Source organism: Leptonychotes weddellii, chromosome 6, assembly GCF_054177405.1.
Source record: "Leptonychotes weddellii isolate Sample4059 chromosome 6, ASM5417740v2, whole genome shotgun sequence".
Lineage (NCBI taxonomy): Eukaryota > Metazoa > Chordata > Mammalia > Carnivora > Phocidae > Leptonychotes > Leptonychotes weddellii.
This window is the reverse complement of record NC_138374.1, coordinates 12609911-12628205: the sequence shown is the minus strand read 5'-3', so window position 1 is coordinate 12628205 and position 18295 is coordinate 12609911. Positions and strand designations below refer to the sequence as shown.

At 39.9% G+C, this 18295-nt stretch overlaps 1 protein-coding gene across 8 annotated transcripts in view; it reads right to left on the bottom strand.

The window, feature by feature from the left end:
* Positions 1–18295, bottom strand: part of SHTN1 (shootin 1) — a 96859-nt gene that overhangs the window by 38606 nt on the left and 39958 nt on the right. For all 8 annotated transcript variants that reach the window (XM_081823440.1, XM_031039890.2, XM_081823436.1 and 5 more), the window contains 5 exons: positions 17423–17504; positions 14139–14233; positions 8343–8489; positions 5132–5285; positions 2885–2984 (listed from right to left, as the gene is read on the bottom strand). In XM_081823440.1, the coding sequence (XP_081679566.1) occupies positions 2885–2984; positions 5132–5285; positions 8343–8489; positions 14139–14233; positions 17423–17504 (578 nt within the window). The remainder of the gene's footprint in view (positions 1–2884; positions 2985–5131; positions 5286–8342; positions 8490–14138; positions 14234–17422; positions 17505–18295) is intronic.

Sequence of the window (18295 nt, the reverse complement as noted above, 5' to 3'; positions counted from 1 at the left end):
AAGACATCTGGGACCTATAATCCAACCTCTGGCTAAAATTGCCCCATTTCACAGTCAGTTCAATTGAATGCGTAAAAGCTTCAAGCAAGAGCCCCCAAAGATGGCACAGTTTGGTGGAAAATATTTACCTTGAAATTCTTTAATCAGTGTTTCTCATGCCACTGTGATGGTTAATGTTATAAGTCAGCCTGGCTGGGTCATGGGATACTCAGATATGTGGTCCAACGTTATTCTGGGTATTTCTGTGAGGGTTTTGGGTAAGATTAACATTTAAATTGGTAGCCTGAGTAAAGCAGACTACTCCCTAATGTGGGTGGGCCTCACACAATCAGTGGAAGGCCTGAATAAAACAAAAGGATGACCCTTCCCTAAGTGAAACAGAATTCCTCCTGCCTGCCTACCTTGAAATTAGGACATCTGCTTTTCCCTGCTTCCAGACTTGAAACACTGCCTCTTCCTGGGTCTGGAGCCTGCTGACCAGCAGACTGAGACCACACCATAGGCTCTCCTTGGGCTCCAGCTTTCTGACTCACCCTGCAACTTGCCAGAGTCCATAATCATGGGAACTAATTCCTTAGAATAAACCCGTGTGAATGGACATGATGTATACACATGTACATACACACCTCCCTACTGGTTCTGTTTCTCTGGAGAACACTGACTAGTACACCAATGAACCTGCCTTTCCCCCTTGGGCCACACCTGCCCAGGACCTCTCCTGTGTTCACCACTGCTAGTACAACATGACCAAGGTCTACTTTCTTCCTTGACTTCCTCTCTCCCATCTGTCCCCTGGGTCAAATGAGCAGGCCCTAGTCTTTTTTTTTTTTTCCCCCCCACTTTCATTTCTATCTGTGATCTCTGTCAGGGTGAAATAAATGAGGCTCAGGAACAAAGTTAGAAAACCTTGACTGGTGGATTTAAAGTCCATTGAAACTCAATACATATGCAAATATATTTCTTTGACAAGAAAGTACTCCTTACCAAAAAAAAAAAAAAAAAAATCTTTCTACTGAGAAATTACATCTTCTACTACTTAAATTCATCTTAGAATAAAAATCATTCATGTTATTCAATGAAAATTTTCTTTAAAGGGCCTTATAAAAGAGTTCATGCTTTAGACATACATAGTCTGAATCCTACATTCATTTCTCAGTAAAACTGTAAAGTGCTCTTTGGGAAAATATTCTATTCAGGTTATACTTTACTTTTAATTCCAAGGGCTTCCAGATTTGTGAGACTAAAAACTAAAGGCCAACAGCAAGACTATAATCATGTTTTTAATATTCTCCCTCCTCATAGACAGAAGTGACCTTTCTTATCAGTTCAAAATTCTACACCTTAGAGAAAGATGAAAGTGATGAATCTCTTATTTTAAGTGTCAAATTCAGGATATCTCCAACAGATTTTAGCTACCCAGGACAGAAGGAATTTAAAATACCTGAAATTCTTTCAATGGACTCTTGGATCAATCATGTGTAAAAATTATTTTGCCTTGACTACTTCACTGGCTCAAAGTAGATTATGTCATACCCTCCTCAGTAAGAAAAACTAATGAGAACCTTTTTAAAAGGCAAAGTCTCATTTTCATCATCGTGTGGGAGGAACACGCTACACATTCTATTCACACAGATCAGCAAAGGTGCAAAGTAGGAATAAATGGCCTCTCTGTGTGAAAGGATTAAACAAATCACATGAGTTAATGAAAGGTAAAAAATCTAGGAAAAGTTTAAATTCCATTTGTTCAAGAATAAATTATACAGAAGCAGCGAACATCACGACATGAGGAGGTAAGCTGTCACCACGGCAAGGAGGTTGTGTCTTGCGTAACTCTGGATGGTGGAATGAAGAACCACAAAGGAGGCAAAACTTGCCTCTAGGTTTCCCGGGGTGTACTGTGCTTAATTCAGGCACTCAATACCACCAAGTCACCTCAGGCTCCAGAAAAAGTGAATTCTTGTCTGCATATATGATTCCCTGTCACAAGAATGTAAACCCAATTTCTTCTTCTTATGGAAGGTTCTTCTCTCGGCATTATTAAAGGTTTAAATACGAGGTTAGGGATAAAACATAATTAGCACTCTGAGCTTAATTACTAGTGTGTAACAATTAGTACTGATAAGTTTTTGTTTTGTTTAGTACTTTTATTTTTAAAGTAAATGAACAAACCAGAGCTTTTCAAATTCAAATTAGGGCAAGAAAAGATTTAAAAAAAAAAAAAAAAATTCTGGAAAAGCTCAAAATTCCTTGGTCTTCCAGTTAAAGGAAATCCTAACGTCATGGGCTGAAATCTTAACACTGAAGTATCAAACTTCTTAAATGAATGTCCAGCTTCTGGGTTTGGAACATCCAAATGGGATCTGAACATCTATAGCAGCGGAAAGTGGCAGGCCACAAGAATGTTTCTGCCAGGTGTTTCTTAGGGCCCTTTCTACAAATATTACAAGAAGGGAGTGATATATTGGTCTTTAGAAAATTTTCTGAGAGGGGCGCCTGGGTGGTTCAGTCAGCTGAGCGGCTGCCTTGGGCTCAGGTCATGACCTCAGGGTCCTGGGATGGAGCCCCACATGGGACTCCCTGCTCAACAGGGAACCTGCTTCTCCCTCTCCTCCCTGCTTGTGCTCTCTCTCATGATCTTTCTCTCTCAAATAAATAAAATCTTAAAAAAATAAAAATTAAAAATTAAAAAAAAAAAAAAAGAAAATTTTCTGAGAGAAATACCAGCTGGTTTGTTTCAGAGTTTTTACCACCCATCCCTCCGAGGACGCAATCTAAGACAGTAAGTTTGGGTTCTGTTTTTAAGGAAGGGATCCCACTAGCATACACTTCAGGTTCTCTGACGAGGAACGACACGATGCAGAGCAGTCTCCCTGCACAGCCTTACCGGATGGGATTGGGGGGAGGCGGGGGGAGCGGCGGTGGAGGTGGAGGTGGTGGAGGTACGCAATTCTCAGACTGGTTCACCCGTTTCTGGAGTTCATCAACTGCATAGAGAACAAGCATTCAGAAAGAAGCCGAAACAAGCCACTTAGCACCTTTTACACACATAAAGGAAAAAAAAAAAAAGTAACCTCTCTCAAAATCAAGTTCATGGTATTAAGGCAAAGTTAGAAATCTCAGGATGAAACTGCAGAACATCTCAGCCTTTTCATCATCCAGGCTGTGACCACTAATGCAAGAGGGGCCTGACATAGGTTACAAGAAAACGTTACTGTCTTGTGGCTGCATGTACAACTATGGAAAAGAAAAATAATTCAGGACAACGGCTGGATGGGTGGGAGGTAAGGATTGAGTAGGCTGAAGAAATATTTGTTAACAATGGCATGTATTACTCAAAACACTAAGAAATTGTGAATACTTGACTTTTAAAGGGTATAGACAAGGAATTAATTTTTAAAGATGACATTTAGTAATGAATTTTAATAACATACTTTCCTCCTCCACCTAATTTCCTTCAAAAATTGCAAATCCTGGAGTTCTTGGTTTTAACCAGACTCAGACTCTCAAATGTCTGTAACTTCAGAAACTTTTTGCTCTTCTGAAGGAGCATTCTGGAAATAGAATTTATCCATTCAATTCATTCACGTCCTTAATGAAGCAGGTATTTTGGCACCAATAATGTGAAAGGATCTATGCTTGGTGCTGTTCAAGACACAGTTTCTGAGTTCAAGGAGCTCGATTTCAATGTTTATTGCAGATGCGAATACCTCTAAGACGGGCTCCAATAGGCTCTAGGTACTGAACACTGTGTGTACTCAGGAATGGCTCCCCCTTCCCCAGCCATTCCTCTCTCCATGAATGACTGCACCCCCAGTGATCTGCCTGTTTATTTCTACTCTCAACACTTAAATAAGCAGTGTGGGCTATCTCTCTGAGGGCCAAGAGTCCTCTAGTTATTCATATGCATGTGTCTGTCTCTCCAAAGAGAGTTTGAGTTCCTCAAGGACAAAAGGCATGGTTTCTTTTCTTCTAGATTTCTTATAGTATCCTAGGGTATGGCTGGCTATGCACACAGCAGATACTAAATAAAACATACTCAACACTAAATCTCAGGTTCTCTTTTGTGTCTGCCCCCTCCGTAAATAAAAAAGATGGCTTTGGCCACAGGCTGCCTGGATATTCACTTAAAAAGAATGGAACACTTCTTAATTTTAGGTGAGTTTTTTAAAAAGTAAATTGCAAGTCATTTTCATTGTGGGTTAGAAAGCACTGAATGTTTTTTTAAAGAGAAAAAAAAGCCTGCTTGGTTCTTCTATACGGATTTCAAAATTCTAGTATAAAATTAACCAAAAATACCTCAAGTGAATATTGAAGCTGTTATAAAAGGGAACAACCTGCCTCCTTAAATCACCTACCTTCCAACAGAAACTTATTACTTATCCCTGTGTAATAATCTAATTCACACATTCCTGTCAAGCCTTCTGGAACTGAATGAATAAAATATCCCCTGGTGTTTTAAGTTTTTCCACTTAATATACATATTGTTGCCCATTTTATTGTTAGGTGTGACATTGAAAGTATTAGTTCATGGGTGTAATTATACCACAGATGAGGGTTGTATGAACCTTAAAAGTTTAATTCTTTTTAAAAACGCACCCTAAGGGTCGCCTGGGTAGCTCAGTCGGGCAAGCAACGGACTCTTAATTTTGGCTCAGGTCATGATCTCAGGGTCATGAGATCAAGCCCCACATCGGGCTCTGCATTGGGTGTGGAGCCTGCTTAGGATTCTCTCTCTCTCCCTCTGCCCCTCCCCTACAACCCCACTGGCTCGCATGCTCGCTCTCTCTAAAAAAGGAAAGGGGAAAAAAAAAACCCTCCCTAAAATGAACAAAATAAGTACTCAATGAATACACCTATCTGTCCTATCGGAAGCCCTGAGAAATGCTGAAATGTTGGTCTTCTCAGATTAGCAGTATCTTTGTCTCTTCATTCTGTATGGGAAGCTCACACATGCTCTGACTCCACAAAGAAGTCGAAGTGCTTGTGAATCCCTGGAGTACGGTGGCCATTCTACTGAACTGATCTTGGTATTTCTGTATAGCATTCAGCAAGTGTTATGGACTAGCTACGGGCCAGGCGGGAGCGCGGAATTCACAGATGACTCAGACACAGCAGCCCACTGGACACTTACTGGAATGCTTTAAATCCCTGGCTTTCTCCTCCGAATTCTGGTATTTCAATTCCAATTCTCTTTTATCCTCTTCCAGAAGCCCCAGCTGCTGTTTGAGGCTGCGAATCTCTCTGTGGAGTGCTGCATTTTCTAGCTGCTCTTCTAAGTCTTTCACCTGTAATTCACAAACAGACTTCTGTAGCTTTTCCTTTGTCAAGGAAAAATAAAGCGGGGAAAATCAGTTTCCCTTTACTTTGCATTTCATAGCAAAGAGATACCAATCCATCTTAAAAACCACACAAATTCTGGAGTATAGACGATACTTAAAATACCAGCTATTTAAGTCAATATAAATTTATTGCAGACTTAATGTCTCAGATAATTAGGTGTTGGAACATGGGTCAAAAAGGTAAAATAATATCTAAGAAATTCATGTAAAACAGATTACTAGCTTCATACCTGTTTTTAAGAGAAAATTCAGGTAGCATGATAAAGAACCCTTGGGGTGGACAATTTGGTAATAAGTCAAAGACCTTAAAAACAAGAAAGAAGAAAGAAAAGGGAAAGGAAAAGGAAAAGAAAAGGAAAGGAAAGACCACTTGATTTAGAAATACTACTTTTAGGGTGCCTGGGTGGCTCAGTCGGTTAAGCGATTGCCTTCAGCTCAGGTCATGATCCTGGAGTCCCGGGATCAAGTCCCACGTCAGGCTCCCTGCTCAGCAGGGAGTCTGCTTCTCCCTCTGACCTCTCTCTCTCTCTCTCTCTCTCATTCTCGCTCTCTCAAATAAATAAATAAATAAAATCTTTAAAAAAAAAAAAAAAGAAATACTACTTTTAGAACTTGCTTTAAAGAAATAGTAAAGGGGTGCCTAGGTGGCTCAGTTGGTTAAGCAACCGATGATTCTTGATTTCATCTCAGGGTCGTGAGATCGAGCCCATATGGAGGCCTGCTTAAGATTCTCTCTTTCCCTCACCCTCTGCCCCTCCTCCACTATGCTCAAACACTTGCTCTCTCAAAAAAAAGAAAGAAATAGTAAGACAAGTATTCACATATATTCATACAGTATTCTTCATAACAGGAAAGAACTGAAAATAACTTAAATATTCACCAATATTATGTATTTAATAAATCATGCTGTGTTCACTAACTGAAATACTATACAACCATTTAAAATCACATAGTTAGGATGCCCGGGTGGTGTAGTTGGTTGAGAATTCGGCTCAGTTCATGATCTCAGGGTTGTGAGACTGAGCCCCACATAGGGCTTCAGGCTCAGCATGGAGTCTGCTTGAGATTCTCCCTCTGCCCCTCCACCTGTGCTCTCTTTCTCTAAAATAAATAAGTCTTTTAAAAAAATTAAAATAAAATCACAAAGCTCACTACATGCTGACATGGAACAAGATATTACCAACTGAAAACAAATCAGGCTGTAGAACAGTATGCATGGTATGATCCCGTTTAAACTACATTCATAAAATTATCCACTTGCGTAAAGTTTGCATAGGTACCAAGATACGGAATTCTTGGATAATCTTAATTTCTTCTTTAACTTGTACTGTATTTTAAAACATTTGTTTATTAAAAGAAGCATATGTTGCTTTTATCACCATGGAAACAACATAGTGTTTATTTTTTTTTTTTAAAGATTTATTTATTTATTTGAGAGAAAGGGTGAGAGAGAGAGAGCATAAGAGGGGGTAGGGTCAGAGGGAGAAGCAGACTCCCTGCCAAGCAGGGAGCCCGATGCAGGACTCAATCCCGGAACTCCGGGATCATGACCTGAGCCGAAGACAGTTGCTTAACCAACTGAGGCACCCAGGCGCCCCAACGCAGTGTTTAAAAGACAGAGAATCTGCAGGGGAATTTACAGACAGGTAAGAATTATTTAGGACCACACACATGAAAGATTACACAGAACAACTGCATAGTACAGTAGAACAGTCTTAGAAGTACTGAGTAGCAATTTATGAATTTTAGCTAATGTTCAGTGTCAGCTCCTCTCCCCTACCCCAACAAGGTCCATATCCAATGACTGAGTCCCACACCTCAGTGCAATTCAGTAGGTTCTAGGCCTGTGTTATTTACAAAACGGGTTAACCATACAACTAATAAGACTTTTCAGAACTGAAAAATTCTAGCATGAGCTAAATAAAAATAAATATTCCTTTATTCTCTCTTTTTTGAAATGGTAATTCTTGCATGTGGGGACCAAAGGAAAAGAAAGAAAGAAAGAAAAGAAAAAGAAGAAAGAAAGAAAGAAAGAAAGAAAGAAAGAAAGAAAGAAAGAAAGAAAAAAAATTCTCTCCTCCCTAGTCTATTCCCCTAGTCCTCCTTCCAGGGGCAATCACTGCTACCATTTACTCATCTGGAGGTTCTGAACATACACCAACATTTCTTATAGAGGATTAAAAAAAAAAAAATCAGCTCTGCCTCAGGACCAGCTTTGTAAAAACTTCAGAAACTTCCAAGGACTAAATGTCAATATTATTGTTTAAAGATACTTTGACAGGTGATAATAAATAGCAGCTAACAGCCTTTTCTTCACAAATGAGGTACACTGTAAGTAGTATAAACATTGATGTAATTTTTCTTAAGTGGTTTCTTTAACTTCAAAGCCTTTGTTCAACCTCTTTGCCCCCCCCCCTCCCCCGCCTCCTCTCTCTCACCTACTGTGATGACTATCTTTTCTGCCTGGCACACAAAGGTGGGCTGTGTCAGCTGGAATAGCTCCACTCAAACAAAATAAAATAACCACTTAAGAAGTCTTTAAACACATACATTTGTGCAAGTTTACAAAATCACAAATTTTCTCTAAGCAAACAATTACTACTAACATGGACTTCTCCTCCCTCTTTGAATAAAACCTGTGCCTTCCAGTAAGTTCTCTGAGACTAACGTACTCTCCCAGTGTATGCGGTCTCCAAAAATACAATCAACTCACAGGTGTCCCACCTGCGCATTATGTGCACGTATACAAGCTCTTTTTGAGTTCTCGCTCTTACCTTTGCTTTTTCCGGCCTTTGGACAGGTTAAAGATCATTATGACTTCTACGACAGTGTGCTATAAATTTTACTTGGGCACGAAATTAAGTTCATTCAGTAGTTACTTTTTACTAAAAAGTAAAAAGACAGGAAAGACTTACTAAGGCCAACTAGGGAGCTGTAAGTGACCGGATTGAGCCCTCTCATGTTTGTGTGTATGTATTAAGACGCCAGAAGAAAATCTGTTACCTTTTTCTGATGCTGAATTCGCTCTTCTTCAAGTTGCTGGATGAGTTTTGCATTTTCTTCTAAAGCTTTCAAAAGCTGCTGGTCAGGAGCAGAGCTCTGCAGCAGAAGGTGGCTTTGTCTCTTTAGCTTGTTTTGTTCAATGAACATCTGCAAGAGTTAATTACAAAAATGTACATACCAATCAATCTCACGTATCTCCTCAACTGAAAGTGGAGCAACAGGAAAGTACATGGAGTTTTTATTGAAAAGTTAAGGGCAGTTTCTGAATTGTACAGTATTACAGTTTTAGAAGTAATGATTGCTATGATTTCATCCGTAACTTTCATGCACTCTTCAAGAATCTTCACCCTTGCCCCAACAAGGTATATATGCCATAATTGAGTCCTATACCTCAGTTTTTAATGTTTTATTATTGCTTTAAAATACACGAATACTAATAGTACTGGTTAATATTGATCAAGAACTTATCTTATGCCAGGTACTCTACTAAATATTTTATACGTATTATTTTAATCCATACATCAATCCTGTGAATTCTTCTGCTTTGAATAGCTAAAATTGACTAACACTATGTGATAGTGCTGATGATTTTCCATATATCACATCATCTAATCCCTAGAATAACACTGTCAAGTAGATATTATTTTTTTTTTAAAGATTTTATTTATTTATTTGAGACAGAGAGAATGAGAGAGAGAGAGAGCACATGAGAGGGGGGAGGGTCAGAGGCAGAAGCAGGCTCCCTGCCGAGCAGGGAGCCCGATGCGGGACTCGATCCAGGGACTCCAGGATCATGACCTGAGCCGAAGGCAGTCGCCCAACCAACTGAGCCACCCAGGCGCCCCATCAAGTAGATATTATTATTATCCCATTTTTATTAATAAGGTAAGTGAGGTCTAAAGCGGTTAAGCAACTTTCCCAAGAACACATGAAAGTGGCAAAACCAGGATATAAACCAAGATCTGTCTGATTTAGAAGCCCAAGCTCTTAACCACCTGGCTAATCTCCTTCCTCTGGTATTTACTAAACCTAGTGTTTTGTTTTATACCAATTAGCTTTTCCCCAGTGATGAAAGTAGTTAACAGCCAGGAGGGTAAAGAAGAGAGGGGAAAAGGTACATCAATATTTATTGGCCACTTTATTAAGCAACTTACATATATTATTCATTTAGTCTTTCCAAGTTCACATTTTTGAATACAACATTATTTTCTATTAACCTGTTACTTCTTTTCCTTAATACCCTACACAAGTTAGCCAGTGGGTGATTCTACACATGAAATGTTTTATAAACTCTGACATTAGGCCCATTTTATATTAGACCTTCACAGTTTCAGATTCTTAACAGCATTTTAAAGGAAGATTTACATTCTTCTTCCACCTGACAGCTCATTTCTGTGTAAGAATGAAAGGTGCTGCGAAAGCACGAGGGAATGAGTGTGTGTGTGTGTGTGTGTGTGCGCGTGCACAGCTGCTGAGCTCGAGGACAGTGAGAATGCAAGCATCAACATGCTAGAGAAGAGTCATCCATACCTCACGCATATCTCATCTAGTCTCTGACATCTGAAACCAATGGTATAACTGAAATGAGTCATTCTGAGTTACCATTATTATTATTATGGTCATTTTTTTAAATACCTTTTCCCCCTCTTACAACTTAACTTGGTTGGGGTCCCTTGCCAGTGTCTTAGCAAATACCTTAGGGAGCCAACAAGAAGACCTGCAAATAGCAGCTGGACTCAGTGAGTCCTTTGGCTTCCTGGCAAGTGAGGCCTTTCCCCAAGAGTGCTCGGAGGCCAGGAGCAGGGAGAGAGGCAGCCGTCAGTGTGGCGACCAGGCCAGACTGTGAACTCAGCGGTCAAGCAGTGTGGGGCACAGGCCACCGTCAGTCAGGGTGCGGCTGTGTCCCTCACTGCACTGCTTCTCCGAGCTTCGGTTCGCTCTTGGGAAAAAGCAACAGTTCTCCTTCTCTACAAAGCACTCGGGAAAACTTGTTCAACTTTACATGATTATGAATTATCTCAACTTGGTTATTTTTTTTTTTAAAGATTTTATTTATTTATTTGACAGAGAGAGACACAGTGAGAGAAGAACACAAGCAGGGGGAGTGGGAGAGGGAGAAGCAGGCTTCCCGCGGAGCAGGGAGCCCGATGTGGGGCTCGATCCCAGGACCCTGGGATCATGACCTGAGCCGAAGGCAGACGCTTAACGACTGAGCCACCCAGGCGCCCCTCAACTTGGTTATTTTAGAAAGAAAAAGAGTGAACATTATGTCTTGGGGATGTTAATCATGTGAATTTCTTTTGCAAAACCTTGTAACAATTCCTAAATAGTAAAATAAGATGAAAAGAACATATAGGAAAGAAATTCCTCTAGATAACCATGGTAACTTGAAAAACTTATTCATTAGACTACGTTTTCTAGACCTTAAGACACTAACATGAAATATTCTATATAGTGCCTTCTAAAGATGTGCTTAAAAAAAAATTTAGTGACCAAACACTGATGAATTTGGCTTTGAACTATGATAAGAACCTGACAGCTAGGGTTAGGGAGGTGGTCTCTTATCACACAAATGACATCATGGGTGTCAGAATTTCCAAGGATTATCATAAATCTTTTCAAAGAATGAAAAAGAGAAGAAAAGCTTATGTCACTTCTATAGGATTCATTCTTTCCAAAAGAATATTAAAATGTCATCTGTGTTGTCTGAGAAGAAAACAGAACTCATTACAAAACAGTCTCACAGTATATCCAGACTACACATTGAATGAGGTAGCCACGCCTTTAAACAAAGAACTACACTGACCAACAAGAAAAAAATATTCTAAAAGTATAGGAAAATTTGTCATTGAAAATTGAAGTCACATTGAAGAACTACAAAAAGTTAACACAGGAAGACAACTGGCTGTTTCCTCCTTATTGAGGGAGGAGGAGTACAGTTTTTGTTTTGTTTTTCATGGTGCCTTTTTTTTTTTCCACCCATTTTTCCCGTCCCCTTACTCTCCCCTCTGCTCCCCTCTGGCAACCACCAGTTTGTTTTCCGTTTTGGTGGGTCTGTTTCTGCTTTTTGTTTCATCTAGTTTGTTTTTTAGATTCCACAGAGAGGCAAAATCATACGGTATTTGTCTTTCTCGGACTTATTTCACTTAGCCTAATACCCTCTAGGTCTACCCATGCTATCGCAAAAGGGAAAGATCTCACTCTTCTTTATGGCTGAGTAATATTCCTGTGTGTGTGTGTGTATGTGTGTGTGTGTACTTGCGCATGCACATGTTTTTGCTTTTTATTTTTTTTTAAAGATTTTATTTATTTATTTGACAGAGAGAGACACAGCGAGAGAGGGAACACAAGCAGGGGGAGTGGGAGAGGGAGAAGCAGGCTTCCCGCGGAGCAGAGAGCCCAACGCGGGGCTTGATCCCAGGACCCTAGGATCATGACCCGAGCCAAAGGCACACGCTTAACGGCTGAACCACCCAGACGCCCCACGTTTTCGCTTTTTAAATGGACAAGTGGAAGCAGGAGTGTGGGAGAAACTTTCCATGTTTCCCTTTACACATTTGAGAACTGTTTGTATTTTTTACAAGGTATAAACATTCCTTTTGTAATTAAAAATATAAAGTAAATTAACTTTATTGAATTCTAAGGCTCCAGACTCTAAGCTCCAAAGAGGCAGGGATCATGGTTGCATTCTTCACCATTATATTCCCGCCAACAGCACAGTGTCTGGCTAACGAAGATGTCTGCCGAACACATGAAAAACCAAAATGCAGAAGACTGGCACTTCTCTTGTTAAGCCAAGACCTACACCTTTAAGCAGTAGTTATCTGTTGGAAAGCTCAGAGTCGGGGCACCTGGGCGGCTCAGACGGTTAAGCACCTGACGCTTCTTGGTTTCCACTCAGGTCATGATCTCATCCGCCAGGAGGCTGCGGGAGTTCCCCTGTGCCCCTCCCCCCCACTCACGCGCATGCTCTCTCTCTCTCAAAAAGAAGCTAAGAATCTGTAAACCATGCAAAGGGGAAAGTATATGGGTTCTAATCTAACTTTATTCTAAAGAACAGTTTCTGGGGTGCCTGGCTGGCACAGTCTGTAGAATATGCAACTCCAGATCTTGGGGTTGTAGGTTCAAGCTCCACACTGAGTGTCGCGATTACTTAAAAAAAAAAAAAGAAAAAAATCTTAAAAAAAACCCAAACCAACAGTTTCCTTCTGTTGAGTAGATGGCATCTAGATACTGTAAAACCAGCCAGCACGGCTGCAAACCCCGATGCTCCCGGCAGGAGGAGTGCGAGCGGCTGCCCTGGCTTTCCCTCCTCAAGCCTCCTCTGTCGCCTCAGGCGGGGTCACGTGTCCGCCTCGTCCGGTCAGGCGGGGTCACGTGTCCGCCTCGCCGTTTCCGCCGAGCACTAGCAGGTGAAGGGCAGAGTAAGTCACTCGTTTTCAGAATCTTAGCGGAATCCTGCTTCTTCGGTCAATCTTGTCTGCTACCGCATGGCCCTCGAGTTTTCTTCGAGCTGTTTTGTATTCTAACATCATTCCACGAACAACAAACAGATGGAAAACTGAAAATGTCTCTCAAAATAAGACCCTGGCATTTGGGTCAAAACAAGCCCACCTTTTCAGTTTTACAGCGGAAGCATCTTCACATTATCCCCAGTCTCCCTCCCCCTCGACTCTTTATATCGCTGCAGCTTTTCCAAGTGGCTGTGACACACTTCAATTTTTTTTTTCTTTCTTCCAAGTAATAAGAGAACAACTTTACTCACCTTTCATTAAACTCTCTGAATAAAGTGAATCAGAATATTTCAAATCACATCAGAGTTCATTGCTAGCACAGCTACGTTCACGCGCACAAGGACTCCTGCACAAAACCGTAATCTGATTTTCAAACGTCATTCCCGTAACCCCACGCTTTGTCTTCCTTCAGCACCTTGGATACTTCTGCCTACCAACGTTCTACATTTCCTTAACTACTTTCCTTCACAACCTACAGTGTGCACCCAGATTCAAAATCCTGAGACACGATGGAAATCTCAGGGAGACCAGCAGCCGGTCATAAGCTGTTACAGTTCGGCCAACTGGTACCTCATCATTTCCCTGTAAACCAGCCATGGGGCCACAGAATACCCAGCGACACGTCAGCAAAGGGAAGCCGGAACATGAGAAGCCCAGAGCTTATCTCTGACATGTGATTTGGTGAAAGGCTACAATGATGGATGTACAACATGGCAATGTTCCACAGCTAGTGGAAAAATCAACTCACGTAATGAGATCACCGTCTAGCAGGTGAAGAGAAATACTAACACCATGATACTGTTATTTGAGAAGGTATTTGGAGATGTAACCTGGATTCCTAAGGCTACTGAAACAGACAGAAATCCTGTACTTGAGCTGGACTTTCCATCACAAGTGACAGGTATCCCTAAATATAATTTCTTTCCCCTATAACAGCATTTTATAGTACAAAATCCTTTTGCAGAATTGTGCCATTGGATTTCAAAATCTACTTGGTTGGGCTCGTAGTATCACCCATTTTACAGATGGTGAAAGTGAAGCCCCAAGGAGGCTAAGGGGCTGGCTGCTCTCAGGTCATACAATGAGTGACTGACTGACATGGCCAAAATTTGAACCCAGATCTTTTAACACCTGTTGTAGTGAACCTGACACTATTCCATAGCTGGCCTCCCTTAATTCTAAGTGGTAAGTTCTTATTCAACTTCAAAACATATTTCGACATGTCATCTGTAAAGTTCTTTAAGAAATACAAATTTAAAACTAGGTCTCTGTGGATACTTACCTCCTGTGCAAATGACTCCGCCTTCTTTCGAAGGTCCTTCTCCAGTTCCAAGTTTACCTGCATTTCCTCATACTCTTCTACCGCTAGCATGGACACTTAGGAAGACAAGGAAAAGAAATGGACAAAGTGCCACACAGACAGTCAGGAATACGGATGAAAAACAGTGTTGAAAAGATTCTTTGTACCAGCATACAAGCACCCTCAGCCATTGCTGGTTGAAATATAAATGGATTGAACCTTTTTGGAGGGCAGCTCAGCAATGTGAATCAAAAATCTAAAGCCATTCATACCCTCTGACTCCACAATTCTGCTTTTAGGAATGTACTGATTCCCCCAAGAGAATAAATCATGAACACATCCAGCAATAAAGCTGCAAGAACACTCTCAGCATCGCTGCTGAAAACAGTGAAATGATCCAGATGGTCTCACATGGCAGACCCAGGAAAGTACGGTATATACAAGAAACATGATTCTGCTTTCGAAATGACACTGTAGAAGCATATTTATGGAACCAAAAGATATATTTTTTAAATGACTTCATTTCTGTTTTTTACAAGCTGCATAAAAACACATCGCCAAGGTACTTCACAGAAGAGGAAACGTATGAAAGGCCAGTGAATGTGCAGAAAGATACTCTTCTTCATTAGTAATCAGAGAAATGGAAAGTAAAAACACAGGCACCTTTTTAGACTCACCAAAGAGGGAACTGGCAAAAATCAAGAAGTAGAGTTACACCAAGTTTGGAGAGGATACAGAACAATGGAACAAACACACTGCTAACAGGAGTTGAAATCTACCTAAAAGATAATCTGGCATTGTACTGACGTTGAAGATAAACTTTTACATTTGGCATGTTATCTTAGGGCACATGTACCAGGAGACGCATATAAGAATTTTCATAACTGCAGGACTTGGAAGAGCAAAAAACTGGAAAAAACTCAAACAGCCACCGACACGATACTGGATCCATGAATTCTGGGATAGACATTGAATGACATACTACCCAGCGGTGAAAGTCAACATACCAGAGCAAAGCCCTTTAACAGGGATAGACCTCACAAACAAGAAACTGCACAGGGACATATGCAAGGTGAAAGAATTAATATAAAGTTCAAAAACATACAAAATTAAGCAACATGCTATTTAGAGATATATACATACTTGGTAGAACTAGAAATAAAAGCAATGATAAAAATCCAAGGGAGGGGATACAAGTGGAGATTGATATTCAGGAGCTTGTAAGGTGTCAATGGGTAAAGAGGTATTTCTTTCGCTGATATTTTTTTAGCTTCCACAAATGTTATAAACACATTTAACAAACAATTTAATGTATATATATATGGTTTTCTTAAGGTTGGAAGAATATACATGATGTTAATAGTGCTTATCTTTGGGCTCTAAAGATTGAGATTTTTTTTTTTCCTTTTCCTATTTGAATCTATGTTTTCCACCAAAAAAGTATATTACCTGAATAAAAAGAAAATATATATATACACACAAGCTGCATACAAAACACGTCGACGAGGCATTTCACAGAAAAGGAAACATGTGAAAGGTTATATATAGATGTTATTTTTAACCGTCCTCCATGTTTACAAAGAGAAACAGTCTTAGATCCATTCAGGCCCAGAGCTCTGAATTAAAGAATTAGGACAGAAATCTTTAAAGGGAAGGTCCTGTCAAATAGTAGCAACACAAAATCTTTGCTACTTTTTGACATTCTGTGGCCTGTTTTCTTAAATAATGATATAGACAGGACCAAGGGAGTGATGACGCCATTAGAAATTAGACACAACATAGGTTGGTATCACACTGGTCTCTCCATCTGCTTCTACAGAGGCACTTTCAATCCTGAGCTGAGTCATATCAATAAAATCTTTAAAAAGGCGCTCTTAATGGCTGCTTTCACACAATGTTCCGCCAGGACACTTCAGTCCTAACTGACTAAGGACTGGTTTGCTGTGTAATGACATAGAATTTCAAGCTCTGTACTCTGTAAATCTACTGCCTTCTCAGAGGAAAGACGAATAGTCTTACTCCAGTAAAGCAATATAAGTGGTGGTTTGTGATGTGAATTATAGGTCCCTGAGAGCCAAATGATTTCAAACCTATTTAAAAAAGAAATTTCGCGAAGAAAACAAAGACGACTATGACTCTCTGAAGGCCCTGGGCAACATAATTGACTCTCTTTTCTAAGTCCAGAACACCATAATAAAAAGTGAGTTTTCACATGTCCTGGCCCTTTTGACTTGGATTCTGAAAGAAATTAGGTTGGTCCTCATCATGCATTTATTTATATGATCTCCCTCTTCCTAGAGAGAGGGCTCTCTGAAGGCAAGATCCACATGATTAACCTTTGTAGAACCCTCTGTTTCTAGCACAGTACATCAAGACCGTTTCTATCTTCTTAAATGTGGAAGGAGCTGAGAAATGTCACAATCTACCGTATCTCCCACACTGAACTACGAGGTCCTTTATTTATTCAAAAATCTCAATTCATCACCCAAAGGTGGAGAACTACCACCAATGACAACAGGGAAGGCTTGAAGATTTCCTGCACTCTGGCATCACTCCCTTGTCCTGCGCCAGGGGATGCAAAAACACAGCCCCCATGGGACTTGAAGCTGTGTTTTACAACAAGGATTCCGTTTTCTCTAGAGGTAGCCTTTGGAGAAATTTCCTTCTCACCATGAGACCAGGTCTGCCTCTCATGACCAAGAGGATCATTTTCGTATGATTCATATAAATGATCGTGAATCTCTCATCATGCTGGCCGCTAGACAGCTCAGAGCCAGAACTTGACTGCACACGGACAGGAATGCACAAGACCTGACAGCAAGCACGCAACCTTGTATAGCAATATTTAATTTTACTTTCGCTTTGCCCTATTTTCTATATTCTCTTAATTTAAAATTTTTTCATATCATGTTGTATGTATCTGTGTAGATAGCCTCTCTTCTGGATTAAAAATAACCTACCAAATACACAAATACTGAGGGGAGAGCCAATATGGCCTTTGTCCCAGGATACATGTAGACAGAACAGTGTTTTGGTTTGAAATGGGTCGGAAGTTCCTCAAGTGAAAGCACTTTTAGAAGTCCCAAGACTCTAAGGTGAATGATAAGATAACCGGGAAGAGAGAGACTCGTGGTGAGAAATCAGGAAAACCAAGATAGGATATTCTTGCTATAAGACTCTTTAGGCACAGGTACGAAACAACACAAAATGTATGCAAACCAAATAAATTACATATGTATCTGAGAAAAAAGACTGGAGACACCTACCTCTATTGCATTTTTCTAAGACTCTTCTCTGTTCAAGAACTTCTGAGTTTAAAAGATCTTTTTCTTGTTTAACTTTATTTACCTAAAAAAATGTGAGATTGTGAGAGAAGAAAACACACAACACTGTAAAACATGACATAAGGTGATGTGTGATACACAAACTGCTGTTCAACAGTCAACATGAAGTTATAATTTAAAGCAGTAATTGGCTTTACTGTGTTGGGATTTTATTAAAGTTGTTCTTAAGGCCTCAAAGGTAGCTATTTAAGTTAGGATATACCTTTGATAGAGAACTTCTTTACAAATTCCAAATAGCACTAGTCCCTACCCATGTAAATGATATTTTTAAGGCAAAAACCCAACTAGAAAACACCCAGACAATAGACAAATCATATAGTCAGAGAACTCTGATGACATTTAAATTAAGGAAAAAATACATCAATTTTTTTAATAAAAAATACTTTAAACTTTGATGACTTCTGGCTTAAATAAAACACACATGAAAATCTTTCCAAAAAACTTACATTTCTGAGATAATTTTGACATCAATCAATTGGAAGAGACTATCATAGGACCATTTAAAAAAAGAATGCAAAGCTACATATATCAAAGTGGATAAATCTCAAATGCACTATGCTGAATTTTAAAAAGCAGATACAGGGGTGCCTGGCTGGCTCAGTCAGTGGAGTATGATCTCAGGTTGTGAGTTCTAGCCCCACGTTGGGCATGGAGCCTACTTAAAATAAAAATTAAAAAAAATAAAAATAAAAGCAGGTACATTTACATCATTTAAAAACACTCAAAATACTATGTATTGTAGCAAAAAATATAAATACATGCATTGGAATGATAAAAGCCAAATTCAGAATAATG